The sequence below is a fragment of the Thunnus thynnus genome, chromosome 12 (genome assembly GCF_963924715.1).
Source record: "Thunnus thynnus chromosome 12, fThuThy2.1, whole genome shotgun sequence".
Classification (NCBI taxonomy): Eukaryota; Metazoa; Chordata; class Actinopteri; order Scombriformes; family Scombridae; genus Thunnus; species Thunnus thynnus.
In genome coordinates this window covers 23,116,478-23,138,227 of record NC_089528.1, presented here as the reverse complement: position 1 = coordinate 23,138,227, position 21,750 = coordinate 23,116,478, and the positions used below count along the sequence as shown (strand labels likewise).

The 21,750-nt window shown below is 39.6% G+C and overlaps 3 protein-coding genes across 3 annotated transcripts; 2 read left to right on the top strand and 1 right to left on the bottom strand.

Annotated features, from left to right (window-relative positions):
- Window positions 1-425: 425 nt before the first annotated feature.
- Window positions 426-2,041, bottom strand: ly97.3 (lymphocyte antigen 97, tandem duplicate 3). Its single transcript, XM_067606390.1, has 4 exons — window positions 1,951-2,041; window positions 1,537-1,606; window positions 1,007-1,129; window positions 426-719 (listed from the first exon to the last, which is right to left on the bottom strand). The coding sequence occupies exons 2-4, from the start codon at window positions 1,583-1,585 to the stop codon at window positions 613-615; spliced, it is 279 nt and encodes a 92-aa protein (XP_067462491.1). The 5' UTR covers window positions 1,586-1,606; window positions 1,951-2,041; the 3' UTR covers window positions 426-612.
- Window positions 2,042-3,562: 1,521 nt separating this feature from the next.
- LOC137193440 (gamma-crystallin N-A-like) lies at window positions 3,563-6,310 on the top strand. Its single transcript, XM_067604673.1, has 4 exons — window positions 3,563-3,692; window positions 3,969-4,217; window positions 4,662-4,807; window positions 6,043-6,310. Exons 1-4 carry the CDS (start codon window positions 3,672-3,674, stop codon window positions 6,176-6,178), a joined length of 552 nt encoding a protein of 183 aa, XP_067460774.1. The 5' UTR covers window positions 3,563-3,671; the 3' UTR covers window positions 6,179-6,310.
- A 2,568-nt stretch (window positions 6,311-8,878) lies between these two features.
- Window positions 8,879-21,332, top strand: LOC137194471 (activin receptor type-2B-like). The gene is made up of 11 exons (XM_067606386.1): window positions 8,879-9,389; window positions 11,591-11,798; window positions 14,290-14,405; window positions 15,282-15,433; window positions 15,713-15,856; window positions 15,971-16,114; window positions 16,895-17,043; window positions 17,233-17,347; window positions 17,756-17,894; window positions 18,171-18,301; window positions 18,577-21,332. Exons 1-11 carry the CDS (start codon window positions 9,338-9,340, stop codon window positions 18,769-18,771), a joined length of 1,545 nt encoding a protein of 514 aa, XP_067462487.1. The 5' UTR covers window positions 8,879-9,337; the 3' UTR covers window positions 18,772-21,332.
- The last annotated feature ends 418 nt before the right edge of the window (window positions 21,333-21,750 follow it).

The window sequence follows — 21,750 nt, the reverse complement described above, 5'->3', positions numbered from 1 at the left end:
TGGAACAGTTAGCAGACTGCAAACAAATACCCGAGTGAACAGGGTTCATATTGCGAAAGACAACCAGAGCTGTGTTTTGCTCCCGTGCTGTACTAACAAGAGATTTGTGGGCAAGCTATTTAAAACCACTGAAAGCCAGTGGAGACACCTAAGAATTGGTGTGATTCAGTATGCCCAGTTTTCTTCCATCTTTGCTGGGAGCAGCAGTGTTGTAAATGAGCTGAAACAACCTGAGAGACTTTTTAAGGTGACTTTGAGAAAGTACTGTTACAATAAAACAACCTGCTGGGAATGAAAGTGTGGATAAGTCTCTTTTTCTACATCTAAACATGAATCCTGTGATTCCTGCTTTCTTTAGTATGACAGTGGCAGACTGTTATTGATTTGATGTGGCTGTTACACTTGAAAGAAACAAACTCCAAAGATTTCCAGACATAAAAATATGAACAAGGACACGCTCTTGTTCAAACTTTTTTTATTTGGGGTTACAGAGTGAAAAGTAGCTGCTTCAAATTAATACATGCAATCACAGTCATTTGGTTTAAGTGCCTTGCTCAAAGGTACTCTAGCACACTTTTTTTTTCTTTTACAGATAATATTCTTTTTTGAATTTTAAAAGGTGTTGCACATGTCATCACTACAGCACTTGATGTCAATGTATGCATTCATCTTCAACATCTCACAGTCTGACAGAGCCATGCATTTCTGGTATTGGCCATCTAGGAAAGTAAAAAAAGGAAAAAGTTGGCTTTTAACAAAAACTTGCTTTTATTATGTGCAGTAAGTAAGTCACACAATTCACAAAGCAGTTGACTTTCCATGTAAAATGTTATAATACTTGAATCAATTTTTTCTTTCACTTTACTATGATTAGCAAAGATGATATACTTAATTGTGTTGTATTGCATTGTAGACATTCAGTCATTTTTTAAAAATGCAAACCTATTCTTACATCCCTGTTGTAAAAAAAGAATAGTTGAATACTTGAGTATGGTGAGAAACTCACGTGGTGCTCTGAGGAACTTGGCAGCAGCACAGCCGTCCTTCTCTGGTTGACAAGTCTCCACACTGAGTTCACAGGTTCCTCCAGCCTTTTTGGAGACACATCGGTGACAGTTCAGAGCTTCACCTGAGAACAGAGAGAGCAAGATAACATTCATTCAGTCATTGTGTCTGTAATTCTTTCCTAATATGGTTGATTTGTTCTCTGTAAGAATCTAATGTGGGGTAATTAGTATTTGCAAGTTATTCATAAGGATTAATTCAGTCTGCTTGGATGTTAAAAATGTGCATGGAGCCGCGTAGGATAATGTTTTTCCTTCACAAGTAAGTCATTTGTTTTTTTGCATAATTACTTTGATCTTTATGACTCCTACTATCTGTTGCAAAGTGAAAAAAAAATGCCTTTGAGATTTTGACAGGTCTACAGAGACTGTGCTCCTGTGCAGTGAAGACTAATAAAGGTGAAAGCAGACCTCCCTGTTGCACAGCAGCAGAAGTAGTGTTTATTCAGTGGAGAATCAGTGACAGACTCACCAGCTGTAAACAGCAGGGCGACGCTTAAAGCCAAGACCAACAACTTCATTGTTCTGTTCAGTGCAGCAGCCTACGAGAGATAAAGCACAGATTTGATGATACAATATGTGCAGTACTATCAGCATTCAGTGTGAATCAGTGTGAGACATAACTCTTTCTACAGTCTTTTTTTGTAGAGGTGATTATCTGATCTATCTATAGTGTTATAGACATTCTGGATAAACAAAACACGTGTATCAGGCTGCATGCACGGTGATATTGACATTCGATGGCAAAAATTTAAAGCTAACATTGATTTTTATTAAACATGTTTCAAAAAAGCATTGGAAAAAGTTAAATACACAAAATAAGAGAATGCAAATAAGAGAATATATTCATCCCCCCCACAGAAAAGCTCTTTTTATGTGTACATACCTTGCTGGTTTGTCTGTCTCGAATTTGGTCAATAACTGAGATGTATTCATCGACTCTCCCTCTTTTTATACCCGTTCATACTTTGTCCTGTCATGGTAACATCCATTTAAATGTTCTATCGCTGTTAAGTCTATATGCTTAGCACCTCCACTTGCCCTGGGTACACTGTGTTCAGGAGTTAACAGTTTCCCAATGCTCAGATTCCTGAATTATGCAAGAGGTGCCCACCCTTTGTCAACTACTGTATATAATATATGAGACTTTTGCAAATATAAATGTATGCATTTGTCACGGACTCATAGATAAAGATTTGTATTAGTGGGATTTATACCTTAAGAGGACAAGAGGATATTAGTCAAAGGTACAGTATGTTTGCTTTAGGTGCATGAGTCTGACCCATATGATGTGTAATACCTTTGGCTCAGTGCTCTTTATCAAGCATCAGCACTAGAGCTCAATGGACTCAGTATAAAGCATAAAGTCTGAATTGACTTGAACCAGCACTTGACATAAATCTAATGGAAGAGAATGAAACACTGCAGCCAACTGTCGTACAAAGAGATGCTCCACAAAAGATTTTCTTTAGTGCAGCAGAAATATCACAGATATTCAGAATACATTGAGAGCACTGCTCCAATACAAGAATAGTTTCCTAAAAACAGCAGTAAATGCTGTACAATAAAAATGTTAAGAATCCATCTGTCTACACACGCATAGATTAGTTTTGGTGGGTTTTTTTTTGGTGTATTAGCTGCAACTAGTCTGTCAGAAAGAAAAAAAAAACAGTGATGAAACCAGAAACCTCAAACAGGCCAACTGGTGAACAAATGGACTGACATAAGCTTACATAAAAGTCCACGTGATTTTTGAATCTACACACCTCAGACAAATGTTTTACACTACTCATGGCTATTAATGTTTGCTTTAGTCCAAATCTACTCACTAATCTCTAAAATTCCACTCAAGTGCAATAAATCATTCCACATTTTGTGTTTTATCTCTACTGTAAATGGAGAGAGAGGGATCTGCTGTCATGGAAAACAGGTTTTATCTGTTTTGTATCCTGCCCCGCCTGCTTAACCTTAAAAACTGGTGGTCTTTGATGTCGTGGCTGAGAGTCTCCACCCGGATTTTCATGGGTCAAGGTCTAAACTGATCCAGGGATCCTCTCTGGATCAACAGCAGAGAAACAACAACAGAGAGGTTCCTAACATAAAAGCTGGAGGGAAATCTGTTTGGAGTGAGGAATCTGAGCTGCTCCGCTCACCCCGATGCCATCAGAACTCAGACACGGGACCACACCTCATTATTTCTACATTTTCCCAGTTACTCATCCAACCAGACATCTTGTTCTCACTTGCTCATTCATGTCCTTTCACCTCTGCTTTAACCTTCCCTCTGTTTGTTTTCCTCCTCGCCTGGACGCAACCCAAATATTACTCTGCAACCGCGACCCAGTGCGACATCACTCTCAAAGCCCAATCAAAGCAAAATCTCTCTCACTCTATTGTTCCGCCCTCCAGAGCCAAACTCCAATATCAGCACTGGCACATGTAAGGGAAACTGTCCATGTGGCAAAATGTCTAAACCCCCCATTGTTGTGCTTTTGTTGCCTCGGCCTCGCGATACCACCACGCTCTCTGTCCGCCATATATATCTGGGTGGCCAAATTTTTCCACTCTTATACTGTGTGACTAGTTTGGAACAGCTAACAGTGGAAAATGTCTCAGTACTCAGGAAAGGTGAGTACCACAGCAAGGAGTGCGATGCAGCAGTACAGCCCTCCCAAACCTACGCAGTTGTTCACCAACAACATGTCAATGCAAAGGCATCACAAAGACATCAATGTAGCTGACTGGTGCAAACCTCAGATATATTACTTTTAACAGTGTTGAACGGCACTTTTTGCATGATATCTTTCTAACTATCTGTTATCCCCCCACGAAAGTGCGCTTTCTGTACAAGTATCTGTTAGGAGAAAAAAAAAAAATGTAATCTTCACTGTTTTGGCAAAATAGATTGTGTTCTATGAGGGGAAATGTTTCACCGGGAGGAAACTGGAGATCTGCAGCGACTGTGACAACTTCCAGGACCGTGGCTTCATGAACAGGGTCAACTCTATCCGTGTGGAGAGCGGGGCCTTCGTCTGCTTTGACCACCCAGACTTCAAGGGCCAACAGTACATTCTGGAGCATGGAGAGTACCCTGAATTCCAGCGCTGGAATGCCCATAATGATCACATGGGCTCCTGCAGGCCAATCAGGATGGTAAGTGTGTGTGTGTGTGTGAGACCCCAGGGACAGACAAATATTTGATTGGTAAAAAAAACAAAGCCAGACAGGACTGGCATATGTGCGGCCTCATCTGTTTTTCAGACTAATCAAAGTGAGAATCATTTGGACTACTGAGGTTTCTAATAAAGGAGCACTTGTAGCACAGACGCATGTTAGCAGCTTGCAGGTTTTCACATCATTGACACTGACAGCTGAAAGAAAAACCACACATTTATTGCACTTCAGACGTAGACTGTGGGCTATACATGTCGTCCCCTACATATACATTTAACCTTTAGAATTCTATAGGTACAAGTGTTTGAGCGCACATAAAGTCCTTGTCACATATAGGAGAAGGCTTTGGTGTGCTTTGCAGCGAGGTGAAGGCGAACATTGTTGCTATGACTCATCGAGCCGGCATGTCATTATCCTCCCCAGCATGGAGAGCACTACAGGATGGAGCTGTTCGAGGGAGACAACTTTTCCGGACAGTGTGTGGAGCTGTGCGACGACTGTCCATTCCTGCAGGCACGAGGCCTGACCAAGAATGTTGTTAACTCCATCAAGGTTTATGGAGACGGAGGGTACGCACCATATCTCTGCAAGGGATAGTTAACATTTGATTTAACCAGTGTAGAGAACATAAGACTTTAAGACTGTTATAGTTTATTGTACTTCATTGATAGACTGTATTTATGTATAATTGATCACTTGTGTGACCCTATCTAAATTGTTAAAGGGTTAGTTCAGCCCAATTACAAAAAAGCACATTTTCTCATTTGCCTCTTGTGGTATTTAACCATAAGGGATAGTTTTGGTTTTATTTGGCAAGTAGCTGACATATCCATCTTGTGACATTTTGGCCACCATCCCGATACAAAAGAGATGAATGGAATTTTGTTTTCCATTATTAACTTTTGTCATTATTAGATAGGAAAGTCACAAGCTGGCAGCAAATGGAGGGCGAGCGGATGGGGATGACATGCCAAAAAAAAAAAAAAAAAAAAACGTCCCCAACTGGACTCGAACCAAGCATGTTAAACCTCCTTCACTGAAAAACTGAAAGTTAAAAAGGCTTTAACACTAGCATCCCTTTCCAGAAACAGTGTTCTTGTTACTCTGGATAATTCACAGATCTCAGAGTTTTAAACAACAGTTTTGATAGGAACTATTTCTTCAGCAATAAATAGTTCCAATGAAAACTGTCGACAGTGGGACCTGTGTATTATCCAGGATAACCTAGACATTGTTTTTGATGAATTCAGTTATACTTTAAGTGCTTTAAGTCCCACTATTTAGCATTTATAAGCAGAATACAAACATTTAATAAATGTAGTATAATATGATATAAAATTATAATGTTCTTATCAGCAGATATACGGTAAGTAAATGTATAAATGCTTATTAATCAACAGTACTTATCAGCAAATATAACTTCTCCTATGAAGACATATTTTATATCATTACATCTACATCTATATTCTCATTCATTATCTGTTCATACACCAACCACCACTTATGTTTGCCCACATGAGGAGTAATAGTTTTTGGCAAATACATTCATAAAAGCTTATATCTGCTTACAGTGCAACTACATTATAATGTGTTATAAACCATTTATTAACTGTTTATATACTGCTATAAAGGCTATATAGGGAGACTTAAAATTAATTCTTTAAATTTAATTTCAAAAACCAAAGCTTTAAGCACCATAAACAAAATTGGGCAAATAAAACCAAAACAATCTGTTTGGTAAATACCAGATATTGCATATTTATATTCTTATTTCATGTATTTTTCAATGTTTTTGAATACACAGCTGGGTGTTGTATGAGGAGCCTAACTACCGTGGCCGCATGTACGTCGTGGAGAGAGGAAACTACAGCACCCACATGGAGTGGCAGGCGGAGAACCCCAACATCCAGTCTGTTCGCAGGGTGGCAAACTACTTCTAAACCATGTCGGTTGGCAATGTGACTGAAGGAATGAGATCATCTGCTGAGGAAAAACGCGCCACCACTCTGTCTAGTAATCTCATGCTGACTTTGTGGGGCTGTAAAATAATAAAAGCTGAAGAAAATGTTTGACATTGCTTGTTGTTTTATTTTTGTACTGATTCATTCAAAGCCTGAAATAAAGTAGTGATCCGACACTATCTTCAATCTTATTTCCATTTTTTTTTTCCCTCCTTTTATGCTCACTCAGTGTGAAACATCCAACTTAACCATCACATTCCAATGTAGAAATGGCCAGAGGCTATGATTCAGGTAATTGCTTTCTATTATACACCATAACTACAAAACCTTTAAGTGCCGTGCTTTTCCTCATACTAATGGGTCCATTACCAAGTAACATGAAATATTCTGGATACCACTGAACACAGATTGATAGATGATGATGGCCATTTTATTTATCCAGGAGGGAAATTAAATAGTTTTACATGAACAAACTCGCAGCCCAGTAATCAAAATACTACCTTTCAACACACACTTCCCTCTTACAAGTGGCAGTCAGCAGTGAACAATAGAGACTCTGTGTCTTCCCCACACATACAGTGCATAAATCAAAAGTGAAAGAGAGATATTGCACAGGTAGAAGCAGTATCTGCACCTGCCCCGGGGAGCTCTGCTACCACCTAGTGTCATTTATCTATTTTACTGTGAAGTCGAGACGCTCACCTCAGGGTTTTCAAATTGACTTGGGCTTTTGCAACAGCAGTGACACAAACGCGCACATACAAAATATCTGGATCAGGATGTTTTGGATTTTGATATATATACATAAAAACAAAGAAAAACACCAAAACAGGAAATCACATTTTAAATAATCCACATTAATGTTTCTCCAAATTCTCCATTTAGTTTTTATCCACCTAAAGTTTGTCCGACAAGCTTATATCCAGCTTTTCATTATATTATAAATGCAACATATGCATTACCTATTCATGCTATGACCAGTGAATAAGTGGTGAAATCCTTTTACAAATACACTATTAGCTCATAGTTTCATGTTTTTTATGTACCACTGCATCATCCCCCCTCATGTTCCCATTTCTCTATGTCACACCGTGGTTGTGGCTGGTGAACCTTTAATGAGCACTCATGTGCTTTCTCTTCCAACTGTCATGACAACAGAACATCTAGCTTTACAAGGTTTCACTCGTGGCCTCTATTGAGTTACAGGGTCAATATAGGATAGCTTAATGAGGAAATGCTTTGTCTTGAGTTACACTCGACGGCACTAGTTTAAGGGCGATTACCTATAGCTAACCTTATTCCTAAGCCATTTGCAGCACGAATTGGCTCAGTGTCACCAACATGTCATTAGTCTGGATGTCAAAGAAGAGAAAGGGAGAGGAACCTGCCAGCAAGGCTTAATGGTTTTTTAACAATGTCATTGCTGATTTTTTTTTTTTTTTTTTGAGATGATGGGATTGATTATTTTACACAAAGGATGTCCGTTTTGAAAGAGTGTGTCTTAAATGCTATGTAGAAAACTATGTGTAGTGATGTTCTGTATTCTGTATTATTCTATCACATACTCCTAGATTGGTTGCTCTAATGGAGGTGAACATTTCTTCTTAACTGAGGAGATTACAAAAGAGAAGCATACCCAATTAGTCAGTGGAAAAGAACTTGAACCTTAACTCTTTTGAGGGAAATACTTCTAAAAGTAATTGTCTGTTGGCTCGGAGACTTGATGAGTAGTCAGGCTGATCAGCCTTTATATTTTTGACACAAAGCACCCAATTATTTATATAACGTCTCAGATGATTTGGCAATTATCCACAGAAATACCACCAGCTTCTAAAAGGATGTTTGGAAATTTGGGAAAGATTATTGTCATACACTTGTAGTTCCTGTTTTGTGATAAGAATAAAATGCATTATGTGGCATGTGGTTTGGCTCTATTTTGGTTTTTGCTGTGTGAGTTATATTTTATATTTAACACTGTGCGGCGGTGAAATGAGTAATTAGAACGAATAAATTTTAAATAGCATTTATCGAATCCTGTTACTTCAAATTAGGTCAGCTATTTTTAGCACGGCCACTTATGCATAAAAGATCATTCGGATAGAGAAAGAAAAAAACTGATTTTTTCTTACTGCTTGTGCGGCTATCAGGGATATATATGTATCACACTGACAGACTACGCCGTACTGTATCAAGGCATTTATTACAGAGCTGTAATAAATATTTATACCAATACAGTAAATCACATTAAAATATAGGCTGTATGTCAGCTTATACTTCGTATGGGGTAAGATTTTGCAGTAACATACTGCAAGATTTCGATACCAATGCGCGTTATTTTTAAAAAAGAGGCAAAAATACTGCACTGCAATATCAAATAAAATGAAAAAGAATTACGTTAAACTGTCATTTAAACCCAGGGAAAACGGATAAGAACCGAAAAGTAGACTGTAAAACAGCAACTCTGATCACAGAAAGTGCAAGTGTTGTACTATCAGCTGCAACCGGGATAATTATCAACGTGGGAATCACACATCTTTCGCCAACACCACATATACCCCCTGTTGGGGTTTAAACGAGTAAAATAACGTAATAATTGTCGACGACGAGCAAAAATAAAGTCGTTTCAGGCGTGTATCTACGGTGTCGCGTTAAGGTCACTCGCTGGCTGCCTGAATTCCCCTCTTTGTGTTTACACATCCGGGTTTCCCTGTTTGCAGCCCATTCCCCATTTAGAAGCCATTTTGGACACAGATCAGTAACATGCATGTAAACCCCAACCGACCTCCCGACGCAGCGGTGCTACTATCCAAGTGAATAACCTTAAAAAGAGCGCTGGGCTTTCGTCTCGGATGGTTTAACAGCTTCCCATTCGCTTTTTGGATCCGCTTCCGATGCGAAATGCTGCACCTATTAACGGACTAACAGCCCGGCAGTTAATTAATCGCTCCTATCTTCTCTTGCAACATTGTTGCAGCGTCGCGGCTATTGACACGCGTTGTGGTGGTGGTGGTTAGGCTGCTGGAGGGACCGGGAGGCCTGTGGTCGTTTTGATCCTGGACTGATATTTTTGGACAACCTGAGTTTTAATGTTCGCGACGGAAAGAGGGGGGAATCTCTGTCCTGTATTTCAAACGGAACATGTCTTTTTCATGGCTGACTTGTTCACTTCTTCTGGGAACTTTATGCGCAGGTAAGCTGCTATTGTTGCTCTCTGAAATTGCAACAGTTATAGCGAATCGTTCATCCCGAAGCAGACACACACACACATATATATATATATGTATATATTTTAGGTGTTAATTTTCTGCGTTTGAAATTTGGACTCGCGAACGAGTTTATGTTTGTTAGTTGTTTCAACTTTTTTTTTTTTTTTTTGGCAGTGAGTGCTACTGTGGAGATTTTATACCTATAAATCGCCTCTTCTCTGTTTGTACCTGTTTTAAACACTCGATAATTAGCACAGCAACAGCTTTGACTTATTTAAAAAATTCAAATATTTTAAACACTTTTATTAACCATGTAGTATTTCATGCCGAAAAAAAATGATTAATATCCAAATGTAAAACTGTTGCGTTCCCCTCGCCTTTCTTCACAGAGGCAGGAATAGAAGGCAGCAGCTGCATCAACATCCTGAAACCTTATAGGCTACATCTCAGGTCTGGACTCTTGTTTGTGGTTACAGCCTCAACAAGAGCCTTTGGAAGAAAAGAAAAGAGAGACAGAGAGAGAGAGAAAAAAAAACACTCCTCTGTACTGATTTTCATAAATCAATGGTGTTTGATTTGAACAGACAGCAGCTGTCTGCTCGTCTGAAGCCAGGTCTTTACCCTGAATTGAGGTTACTGTTACACACTGTGACTTGCTACCACGTGAAATTGAGCATGAGGGTTGTTTTTCTTTTGTTTAGTGTTTTTTTTTTTTTTATAATGCAACTCATATGGGAGATTTATTGTATGTCCCACACATGGATATCATTCTCTCCCTAGCTAGGTATTCTACAAAGAGTTATTTTGAAAACAATGACACCCACTTCTCCCCATCACCAATTTTTTTTTTTTTTAAGTTATTCCTCGATCTGTAATAAAAATTTCATTGAAGCACAGCTGACTCTTGTGTGCCAAATAGCAATGGGCTAATGCCTTTATGCTTTATAGATTAGAGCTTGGGAGTGTATAGTAAGCTGCTTCTCCAGAATTCATGTTGTTGTGGTGTAAGCCTCAGTAAGTGACAGAGGGAGGGGGGTTGGGGAATGATCTTGTAGTAAAAGTCCTCCCGGATCATGTGACCACAGATATCAGAAATGCCATCTCTGCTCAATGGAGCATTGAGCATCACCGCTGTGTGTGTGTGTGTGTGTGTATGTATGTATGTATGTATGTGTGTGTTTTTCCTTACTACCTTCCTTCCCTTCATACTTAATAATGAGCATGATGTTTGGTCATTGCATGCATCCCTGTATGCTATAATGAAGTCCATTGTATGCTGCTGGACAGCTAAATGTATGTATGTGTGCCTCTCTCTCTCTCTCTCTCTCTCTCTCTCTCTCCCTGTGTGTGTATGTGTGTGTGTGTGTGTGTGTGTGTGTGTGTGTGTGTGTGTGTGTGTGTGTGTGTCTAATGGCTTGGTGGGGGTAACACTGGGGGGATGGGCAGCCTCCTATAGGCAGGGATTTAAAGAGACAGGCACTATTTTTTTCTGTGAACAAAGATTAAGCATGAATGTCCGAGCCGTAACGTGAATGACATTTACTGGCCTGTTATCTGCTTCATTGTTTCATCAAAAACACGTCTTCTACATGTTGCGTGCGTTGAGTCCCAACATTAAATCATTAAAGAGGAAGAATAAACGCAAATTCAGCAACATTGGGGGGAGATTGACAGCCATTGTTACGTTTCGGCTGGGTTAGGGGAAAATTCTTCCTCCTAAATGACAGTAAAAGCCCTTTTAAAGAAGAAGGTCTTATCTGTCTTTCCAGATGTGTTATACTTCAGAAGGATCCAGGAGTCCTTATCTGTAGAAGTAGCATGCTGGTGTGTTTCTATACAACAGCAGGGGCATATCATTGTTTCTCTAAAGCTAATTAAATCCTGTCATTTTTCCTCCTTTTTTTTTTTTAGTTGTTACTGTCTGAAAAGATCTTTTAGTGAACGGGATTATGCTGAACTACTATTCAGCAACAATTTCTCAGCCCAGAGGAACTCCCTTTTTTTTTTTTTTTTTTACTACAGAGGGATCCCAAATTTGGCTGTATGCCAAAGTGCTGATAGAGGCTCTTCTCTGAGAGGTTTCTTAGTGGCAACGAACGGCTCCTGCACCATATGTCTCGCGCTTCCACTGTCGAGTTTCGATTCATTACAATGTGAGCTGACTGAGGCCTTCTGTCCATCTCAGGGTACAGTCTGGGCGAAGCAGAGACCCGGGAGTGTGTGTACTACAATGATAACTGGCGAACGGAGAGGACCAACCAGAGCGGCTTCGAGCGCTGTGAGGGGGAGAAGGACAAGCGACTGCACTGTTATGCCTCCTGGCTCAACTCCTCAGGGACTATCAAGCTGGTGAAGAAAGGCTGCTGGCTGGACGACTTCAACTGCTATGACAGGTCAGGTCACGGAGCGAGGTCATCGCCACCGTGCGTTGACATTTATAATTTAGGTATCTGGCTCATGCCCAGAGTGAGTGGCAGAGAGAGAACAGAGAAATCTGCCTCTGTTACCCACACGTGGTTCAATATATCTTCATTTATCTGACCTGGGGCGTTCTCAGGGACAGAAATAAAAGGTGTTGAAAAGATGAGACGATTAATCAATTATTTGACACACAATAATTAATACATCGCTGAAATCATGGCAAACGTTTGCAAGCCCCAGCATCACAAATATGAGGATTTGCTCTTTTTCAATTTTTTTAATATTACTCTAAATTAAATATCTTTTGGGTTTTGACCTGTTGGTTGGAGAAAACATGCAATTAAAAGATTTCATCTTGTGCTCTGGGAACATTTTACAGTCTAAGCAACAGATTAATCACCACTGAAAATTGATAGTCGCGGCCCCGAAAAGGTCTAAACCTGGCAAACATGACGTCAAATAAAGAGATTCAGGAGGCTGTATATCACCAGATTAGCTGTGGTCTCTCTTCATTATTGATTGATTTTTGTTCATTTACAGTACCTTTTTATCAGTAAATCTCAACACAGTTCAAACAAGTAACATAAAGGGTGAGTGACAAAAAGCACACTACATTCACACTACAAGCAAACTAGCTCTGCAACTAACATTTATTTTCCTTATTGGTTAAGCTACCTATTCTTTTCTAGATCAATTGATCAGTCATTTGGTCTATAAGGTGTCAGAAAATGGTGAAAAATGTCGATCAGCGTTTCCCAAAGCTGAACCAACAGTCCACAACCCAAAGACATTAAGTTTACTGTCATGAAAGACTAAAGAAACATTAAAAAAATCACATTTGAGAAGCTGGAATCAGATTATTTGGGTATTATTTCTTTAAAAAAAGATAATTGTTGCAGCTCTAAAGCAAACACATGTAAAAATAAAGTACATACAGATGGCAAACACTGCATATGAAGCTTAATATACAATGATATGGATTAAAATATACAAAAATGAATGTATACCTGAAGGTATGTAGCTTACTGTGAGCTCACATGCAACCACCTATACACACACACTGCATATCAAGTCTAAATTATTGAATGTGTTACATAATTCAGACCGTAAGGCCAGGTGAACAGGCTGAGGTAGAGTGAAGTAATGTGAAAATGAAGTTCATGATCTTGTTTTGAGAATACCGGGACTAAGCTCCTCTATTGAGAACTTCTTTCTAAAAGTAGGGATTTATGTCGGGCGAACGCTCCACAACCAGCAGCTCTCCCGTGTATTCTCTCTGTAGAAATAACCAGATAGCCCGCCCCGACGGTGCAGAGTACAGCTCAGTGTCCACAGCACCGACGATGGCAGAGAGATACGGTGGCACCGGGCCACTCAGGATTTTGTAAGTCACGGGGAGAATTTTAAACAAGCCTTTTATCAGGAGCCAGCGCAGAGTTGTGTGGCGTGATGAAACTTTTCTAGTTTTTTAATATTCCTGCCGCAGCATTTCAAACAAGAGCCGGAGATCTCTGGTGGCTCACCAAGGCAAGGCACAGAAAAGAGAACTGTAATAATTGCTCCTACATGACACGTTCTTTGTGTATAAAAGGGTTTACCATTAGCTGCCATTAAAGTAGTTCATTTCTGCATTGATTTGTGGCCTTTCATGTGTTAGACTTCAAGGTATTTCTGAGCGGATTTTTGAGAATATCAGGAACAAGTTTGTGTTTCTTGAAGAGTAATTAATAACCGCTATTTTGAGTGACAAATTAGCACATTAATGATAATCAGCAACTGAATATCTTAAACCAAAAGCAGTTTTTTTTTGAAAGGCGTTGCTGGAATGGGATGCACGCAAATTGCAGGTTTTGATGCCGCTACAAATTTGTTGACAGTTTCAAGGGAAATTGCTTTGAACTGAAGTGCTGTTGGCTGTAATTATAACTGTAGAGACAGTGCAGCGGGACCTGGGAAAAAAAAAAAATATTCTGATCAGTTTCATGTGAGTGAAAAGTGAAAGACGACAAAGATTAAAAGTGCTGTTAAAGAGCAGATATCTGCAGTTATGTTGCATACAGGGTTAGAAACCTTGTGATTCCTATGAGTTTGGGATCAGTGTTTTTAGTGTCCCTTAGGTTGATAATTAAGATTAATAAGATATATTCTCGGCAAAACAAGATTTTGCTCACTCAAGTTAACAATGTAAACTTTGTCTGCTCATACAGTGGCGCCGTTAGTAGTAACCAACACGGAGGAGCGCACAGGTTAAAGCCAGATTCCAGGCAATAAACAGAACAAATGTAACTTTGTCCGTAGAGAGTTTATGTACAGCACGGGAAAAAAAACAAGAGCCAGACACTCAAATTGAAGTCTGTATCTCAAAACATTGCATTAACGGTTGTTAAAATAGTTTCGACATGTATCTGGTTTCAGCGTTTGGTTATCTGAGCAATAATGTAGGTGTGTCGTCTGTCGCTTTAGGCAAGAGTGTGTCTCCATGGAGGAAAACCCTCAGGTCTTCTTCTGCTGCTGCGAGGGCAACTACTGCAATGAACGATTCACCCACCTTCCTGACATGATTGGCAATGGCAGCCGAGGTGAGTGGCAAATGCATCCTACATATAGCACAAGCAGAAAATAGGTCTTTGCTTTTCCCCTCAGATTAGTGGGATTGAAGCTAAGCTATGCATCTAGTAGTAAAAAAAAAAAAAAACCCCATGTGTATCCTGTTATGTTCAAAACACATGTATTTTATACATACATGGCAGTTTCTCATGAATATTGCTAAATGATGTCTTGTTATATTTGTGTAGATTAGAGCCACTGTCAAAAATTTTAAAAATATTTAGCTAATTGACATTGTAGTTTTCCTGAAAGTGCGATCAACACGTGAGACTGAAATTAATAGCATGAACACATTCTTAAATACAGTGAATTGAGACAAAGCTGATATTGAATTTTGCAATTCCCTGTTTGCTGAATGTAAAAGTACACCATGTTCATTTGCTTTTTGGATCAGATTAGATTTTATTTGCACAAAGGATACAATAAAAATATTACACAGTAAAAAGTTATATTAAATCGTGCAGGAGAGGAAGGAAGCCCAAAGGCCTTATACAAAGTCCTCCCCTTCATCTCAACAAATCAGGAAACATACTGAGTCATAAAACAATATAACATAAAATAGACAAAGAAACATTTACAGCAAAAAACTAATAGAATTGCAGAATTCAGTATCCTTATTTGTCCAGTGCTGCATCCCAGCTAACTAGTAGGTTTTCAACAACCTATTTGTTGCATTTCTACAGACCGTGAAGAGACTAATTTGCCAGTTGAGGAAGAAGATTGGACAGTCTAGATAAAATGTTACCCTGCTCTTTTAAAAACAGGTCTCACAGTCCGTGAGGGATGCTGATAATAACCTACATGTCATAAAGCTGACATGCCGTAATTACTCTGTTCCTCCTTGACAGTGAAAATCCGGCCTCCACCCCGAGTGCCGTCCCTGCTCAACGTGCTGGTGTACTCCCTGCTGCCTCTCTGCGTGCTGTCCCTGGCCCTCGTCCTGGCCTTGTGGATGTACCGCCACCGCAAACCTCCCTACGGCCATGTAGATCTGAGCGAGGTGAGACAGGCCATACTTCAGTCTGACACACTTAAAGTGGTAGTCTATGACAGCTGAGGCACTGCAAACATTTTTTTTTCCTCCATTTGTTTTTTTTTTTTTTCTTCCAACAAAGTTTGAGTTTCCAGACTGTTTGTCACTCATGCTGGCTGTTGCTGCTAATGCTCATTATACAGGTCTTCTGTTCTTGTAATGTTTTGTAGAAGAGGCGGGAAAATCTTTTGATATAAATTCAGCAGCAGAACAGGAGTAACTGGTTTTACTTGTTTTGTTATTCAGGATCCCGGACCAGCTCCTCCATCTCCCTTGGTGGGTCAGAAACCTCTGCAGCTGCTGGAAATCAAAGCCAGGGGGCGCTTTGGTTGTGTTTGGAAAGCTCAGTTGATGAGTGAATACGTTGCTGTAAAGATCTTCCCTGTTCAGGTGTGTCATCATCTATTCAAGGCACAATTTTTTTATCTTGTCCTTTTGCTGTTTAAAAGTTCTTGGCTAAATCATCATAACCTAAACTTAACTATGTGGATTTTGTGTTTACAGGATAAGCAGTCATGGCAAAATGAGCGGGACATATTCCTGACTCCCGGGATGCGACATGAGAACATTTTGCGTTACATCGGAGCAGAGAAGCACGGAACCAACCTGGAGACAGAGCTGTGGCTTATCACAGAGTTTCACGAAAGGGTGAGCACACATCTTCCCATATATATTATATATACACACACCCACCCACCCACACATACACACACACACATATATATATATATATATATATATACCCACATATAGCACATTCATGTTGGATATAGGGCTTCTATGTTGACCAGCACTGCTGGATATTTTCCAATATTGGCAGGGGCCTTTATTTACCTCAACAAAAGAGCATTACTGTTTTTATTAAAGGCAGAGCTTTATTACTTATGGCAGGACTGCAGCTCCAAGTATATGTAAGGGTGATCTTACAGCTGCTTAGATTTACACAAATTGTGTAGTGTAAAATTATTACAGGCATTTGATGTCAAATACCACTAATATCAAAAATATCAGCAATAATGAAATGAAATGATACCTTTTTTCTGACCTTTAGGCTACCAGAACATCCTGTTCATTGGTCTTGTCAACAGTGGTATTATTATATCAACACAGGATTAAACAGTAACTACCTTAACCACAACGTAGCATTATGTTTGTATAATGACTGGTATCACTTTTCTCCATAGAAATGATGCAAACAGTTGCCATGAGTGTATACAGCATCTCTTTTAGTTTCAATGTTTTAATTTGTGTTGGTACTTTTAAATGATATTTTAAGCTTTCTTATAATAGTTTAATCTCTGGGGTAGCAGATAAAGTGAAACAAAGGACCAAAAAATAATCTACACACATCTTCTTACACACCAAGTGACATTAATTCCACCTTTAACCCTCGATCCTGACTCTTCTGTGTGTTTGGCATGTGTGCAGGGATCATTGACAGACCACCTGAAGGGTAACACTGTGACCTGGAGCGAGCTGTGTCACATAGCAGAGACCATGTCCCGCGGCTTGGCTTACCTCCATGAGGACATTCCGAGCTACAAGGGAGAGGGGCCCAAACCCACCATAGCGCACAGGTAGGGGGAAAAGCATACATGGCTCCTGGCTCCAAACGCTGAAAACATAATTGCAGCTGATTTTTTAGCTCAAGCCTTTGATTAGTACTGCCTTCTCCTGGTTATGCTTGATTTAGGAAAAATTTGCCCTTGAAGTACATACAACGTAATTACAACATTGCGATTATTGTCCCGAAATTAAATTCCCAGGGACTTCAAGAGTAAGAATGTTATGCTACGAGATGATCTGGCTGCAGTCATTGGAGACTTTGGGCTCGCTGTACGGTTTGAACCAGGAAAACCTCCAGGAGATACTCATGGCCAGGTATACAATCCCTTCATTTTTGTGTTTCTACAGTTCGCTCTATGATACAAGTCGATGAAACATTCACATAAGCTTAATATACAATATGCAGGTTCTCTAGTAAATATTAACTTGGAAAAAAGAGAATATTTATGCTGTGAATTTCCTACGGTAGACATTGAAAAGAACTCAAAACTGTTAATTCAGGCAGCAGAGTGATTTAAAAAAGGTTTGGACACTGCTGCTTTAAGCAAAACCGGCAGCCAATCAGGATCCTGTTAAATACAAAAGCATTATTTTGCTTTGCTTTATTTGGCTCAGTTAATAATTTTACCATCTGTACATCATATTAGCTCGATAGCATCAGTAGCCCTCAAAAACCACATCCTTGCACACGCTCATAAAGACTCATTTCCCCTGTCCCGCCAGGTGGGTACGAGGCGTTACATGGCTCCAGAGGTGCTGGAGGGAGCCATCAACTTCCAGAGAGACTCCTTCCTGAGGATAGACATGTACGCCATGGGCTTGGTGCTGTGGGAGCTGGTGTCTCGCTGCTCAGAGAACGACGGTGAGTCAAACAGTGCAGGAATGCTGCTTCTTCGCCCACAGGTGAAAGGTCACCCTGCTTCAGGCTGATCCAGTAAACAAAGGATTAGTTTTCGTTTTGCCTGGGAAAGCTATCTGATGAAGGTTAAAGGTGTAATGTGGTTAAAGTTACTCTTTCAAAAAAAAACAAAACCGGTTTTCATTTTGCTGACTTTTCAATACTGCGCTATTTTTCCCCCGGTCTGTGTGTGTGTGTGTAATGTGCTTTTCATCCTGTGGCCTTATTGCCTCTCTTCAGGTACAGTTGGCGAGTATATGCTGCCGTTTGAGGATGAAATAGGCCAGCATCCTTCCCTGGAGGATCTGCAGGATGTGGTCGTGCACAAGAAGATGCGTCCCGTCATCAAGGACTGCTGGCTCAAACATCCTGTGAGTAAGAGTGGAAGAATTGCTCCCGCATTTTCAGCTGCAAAGCCAGGATGTCATACATCCTTTTTTCCAGGCAATAAAGCTCGATTATCTGAGGTCATGGTTCTCTGAATCAGTTATGTTTTTCCTCTTTCTGAAACTTGATTAGCGTTCACTGAGAGATTTATGTCTTTATGAAAGAACTTTTTCTTAACTGTTTGGGTTCAGTAATCACGCCTGTTCATTTAAAAATATTCATCTATTAACTCCTCTAATGTCGCGTTTGTGGCTTGCAGGGTTTGAGCCAGATGTGCGAGACCATTGAGGAATGCTGGGACCACGACGCAGAGGCGCGCCTGTCCGCCGGCTGCGTCGAGGAGCGCATCGGCCAGATAGCCAGGACGATCAGCAGCACTACCTCAGACAGCCCCGTCTCCATTGTGACGTCTCTCACCAACGAGGACCTACCTCCCAAAGAGTCCAGTACCTGAACGGGTGACACCATCCTTCACCCAGGCTCCTGACTTTTTATTTTTTCAAATCCAAACTCAGCGGATCTCCGTGAATATTTAAAAACATAAAAAAAAAAAAAAAAAAACACTAGCAAATTGAATGCAGCTGCTATTTTATCCCAATACTGGTATTTTTTTTTTTCCTGTTTTAATGTTTTCGGTGTTAAGTCGGATCTTACTAACACATCCATCTGCTGTAGTTTTGAAGTAGTAATAAGCTGTGCGATGGGCACGTCTGATAACACCCATGTGTCAAATCTTAAATGTCGTCATTACCTCATGTATTTCTTTTGTGTTAGTCTATTTTTTATTACCTCATGAGTTGTTCTCTTTGTTGTTTTTCCTGTCTGGTCATGATCGTCTGCGGCCAAATGAAATGAACCTTTGCTCCAAACCTCGGACGACGTGCTGCACACCTAGGAGGAACCGTTTTGAGACTGTTAGACGAAATATATTCATCTTCCTCAGGGGTCGAAGCTTCTCGGAATTTTTAAACTCGAGTGCGCTCCCTTATTTTAAACCTGTGAATGCCTCAGAATGAAAAAAAAAAAAAAAAAAAAAGATCAAAACCCGATCGGAGCACAGCTGTTTTATCGTAAGGGAGGGAGCTAAATGGGAGCTGAGCAGTTGTATTAGACATTTGGACTTCTTGAAGATTTGGGACAAGCATCTTGTCCCTGGGGAACTACCTCTCAGGTATCCAGTAGGCTTCTTTGGAACATTTTCTCTAAGTTGAGAGCCAAGCTATCCAGCTCGCTATCATGGACATATTCCTGGATTCTTTTTTTAATTGTAGAAATTCAGAGTTACTCCTTTGCCAGTGCCAGGGGCATTGACGGATGCTGTCTGGAGTTGCAATGTTACACATTCTTGATTTTAAACTGTGTGTTGTGCGAGCGTATGTGTGTTCGTGTGTGTGTGTGTGTGTGTGTGAGAGAGAGAGTTTGAAGACTAAATGATATGAGATGGATAGAGAGCGTGTTATAAGTAAGAACCATGGACAGGTAGTCGGGGTTTATCCTTGCGTGGGCCATACTTGAGTAAGCAACATGTCTGTTTTTAATTTTCATGGGTGTTTGTTCAATAGACTCAGTCGGACACCAGTCCCCAGATACCTCAGTCACTGTACGTCATGCAAGGAGAGCTCAAATGGTTGCCTTTGTCTCAAATGCAATGCCATAGTGTATCATAACATGAATACCATACATTGAATGTCCGTTATGCTGCTGTGACTATTCCAGGATACTCAAGGATTTGTAGATGTACATGTATTCTTTGTTAATATAACGCTAACATGTGATAACTATCCATGATATTATGTGAGGCTAATATTCTGTTTTTTTTTTTTTTGTTTTTTTTTTTTGTCTTTTTCTTTGACTGGGTAAGCCCTCAGCTGCTTACTCCTCCAGACTGACCTCAGATATTCTGACAAGTACCTCAGGCTTTTTCTACATGTATATCAAGTTGTGTTATGTATTTTATTGTGTTTTAGTAGTTGAGATATTTTATTGCTGGTTGGGTCTCTTGTCTGTGGAGATTTTTTTTTTTTTTTAAAAATAGAGCCTGACCACAGTGTTAATGCTGTACAAATCTAAAAGAAGAGAGGCAGATTCTTGTAAATAGACCTGTACACACAGTTGCCGAACACTGATCTGTTTTTTTTTGTTTTCTTTTTTTTTTTTTTAATAAGAAAGCAGGGCATTACTGTTCTCATTTCACAGAAACAGAAAAGGATTTCCAATTCCACCTCTACATATTTAAAAGTCATTTTGACAACTAGCCCTGTGATTATATATATATTTTCAGAGTTTTCAACATAGGAGGGTTGTGTTACTGATTTCTGTGAATAATGGTATCAGTTCCTCTGGATCAGAAGTTGTGTAGGTAGCACTTGCATTAGAAAGCTTAGTGTGTATACCATCAAAAGCAAGCAAACAAAAAGAAAAACAACAAAAAAAAACCAACAAAAAAAAAAAAATATCCCTAATAATTTGTTGGCGGGTGGCTTCTGTGACCGGCCACTCGCTCAAAATGCCAGTTTGAACAGTATTACCTCAATATTAACCCGCTGATGTGATGTTCAGACCTGTTCAGTGATAGTTTAGCCAAGTCGGACAACACACAGGCTCATCTGTTGTGCTTTGATTAGTGCTGTGGAAAAGATGGTGCTTTTAACAGTGGTCTGTAACGCTTGCGTCTGTGCAGTTTTGGTGAAGGACGTATATAAAAAAAAAAGAAGAAAAAAACCCATCAATCAATACAGAACAATGTTTTTAGTGTTTGGAAATCATTGATGTGTTTATAACCACATGATTGATAATGCAGCCCTATTAGGAGTTATGTAAACAGTGGCATGTGCGTGGTCCAAGGGTCCAGCAATATTTATTATACAGCAATAGTCATTTGAATATCATAGTTCAAGTCAACTCATTAAACTCAGCTGTGACTTAGCAGTTTTCTTCTGCGTATCAATAAAAGTACATCTCATCACACCTGGATCATGTTCTGATGAGGACACATGTTAAAGCCTCCTGATAGGATTTTAAAAAAAAAAAAAAAAAAAAAAAAGCTGTGGGTTGAATTATTATGTGGGAGCTGAACGTGACCCAGGTGCTTTCACGTATTGTGCCAGAAAACAACGATCACAAGAAAATCTACGGTGATTGCTTGTTACCTCCAAATGCTGTCTTACACCCAGCTCTTCTGAACAGAAAAACCAGTTACCTCATGCAGTACCTCGTTAGTAACACTAACATGGAGTCAGTCTCATCTTCAAAAAAAAAAAAGGAAAAAAAGCAAAAAAAAACAACGTATCAATTATCGTGTATATATTTACTTGACAAATGTAAAGGGTTTCTTCCTTTTCATGTGTGAATCCTGTGAAAGCAAAATCCTTTTTTTTTTTTTTTTTTTTTTTTAAATTTTACAGTCAACATATTGTTCATTTCTCATAGTGTG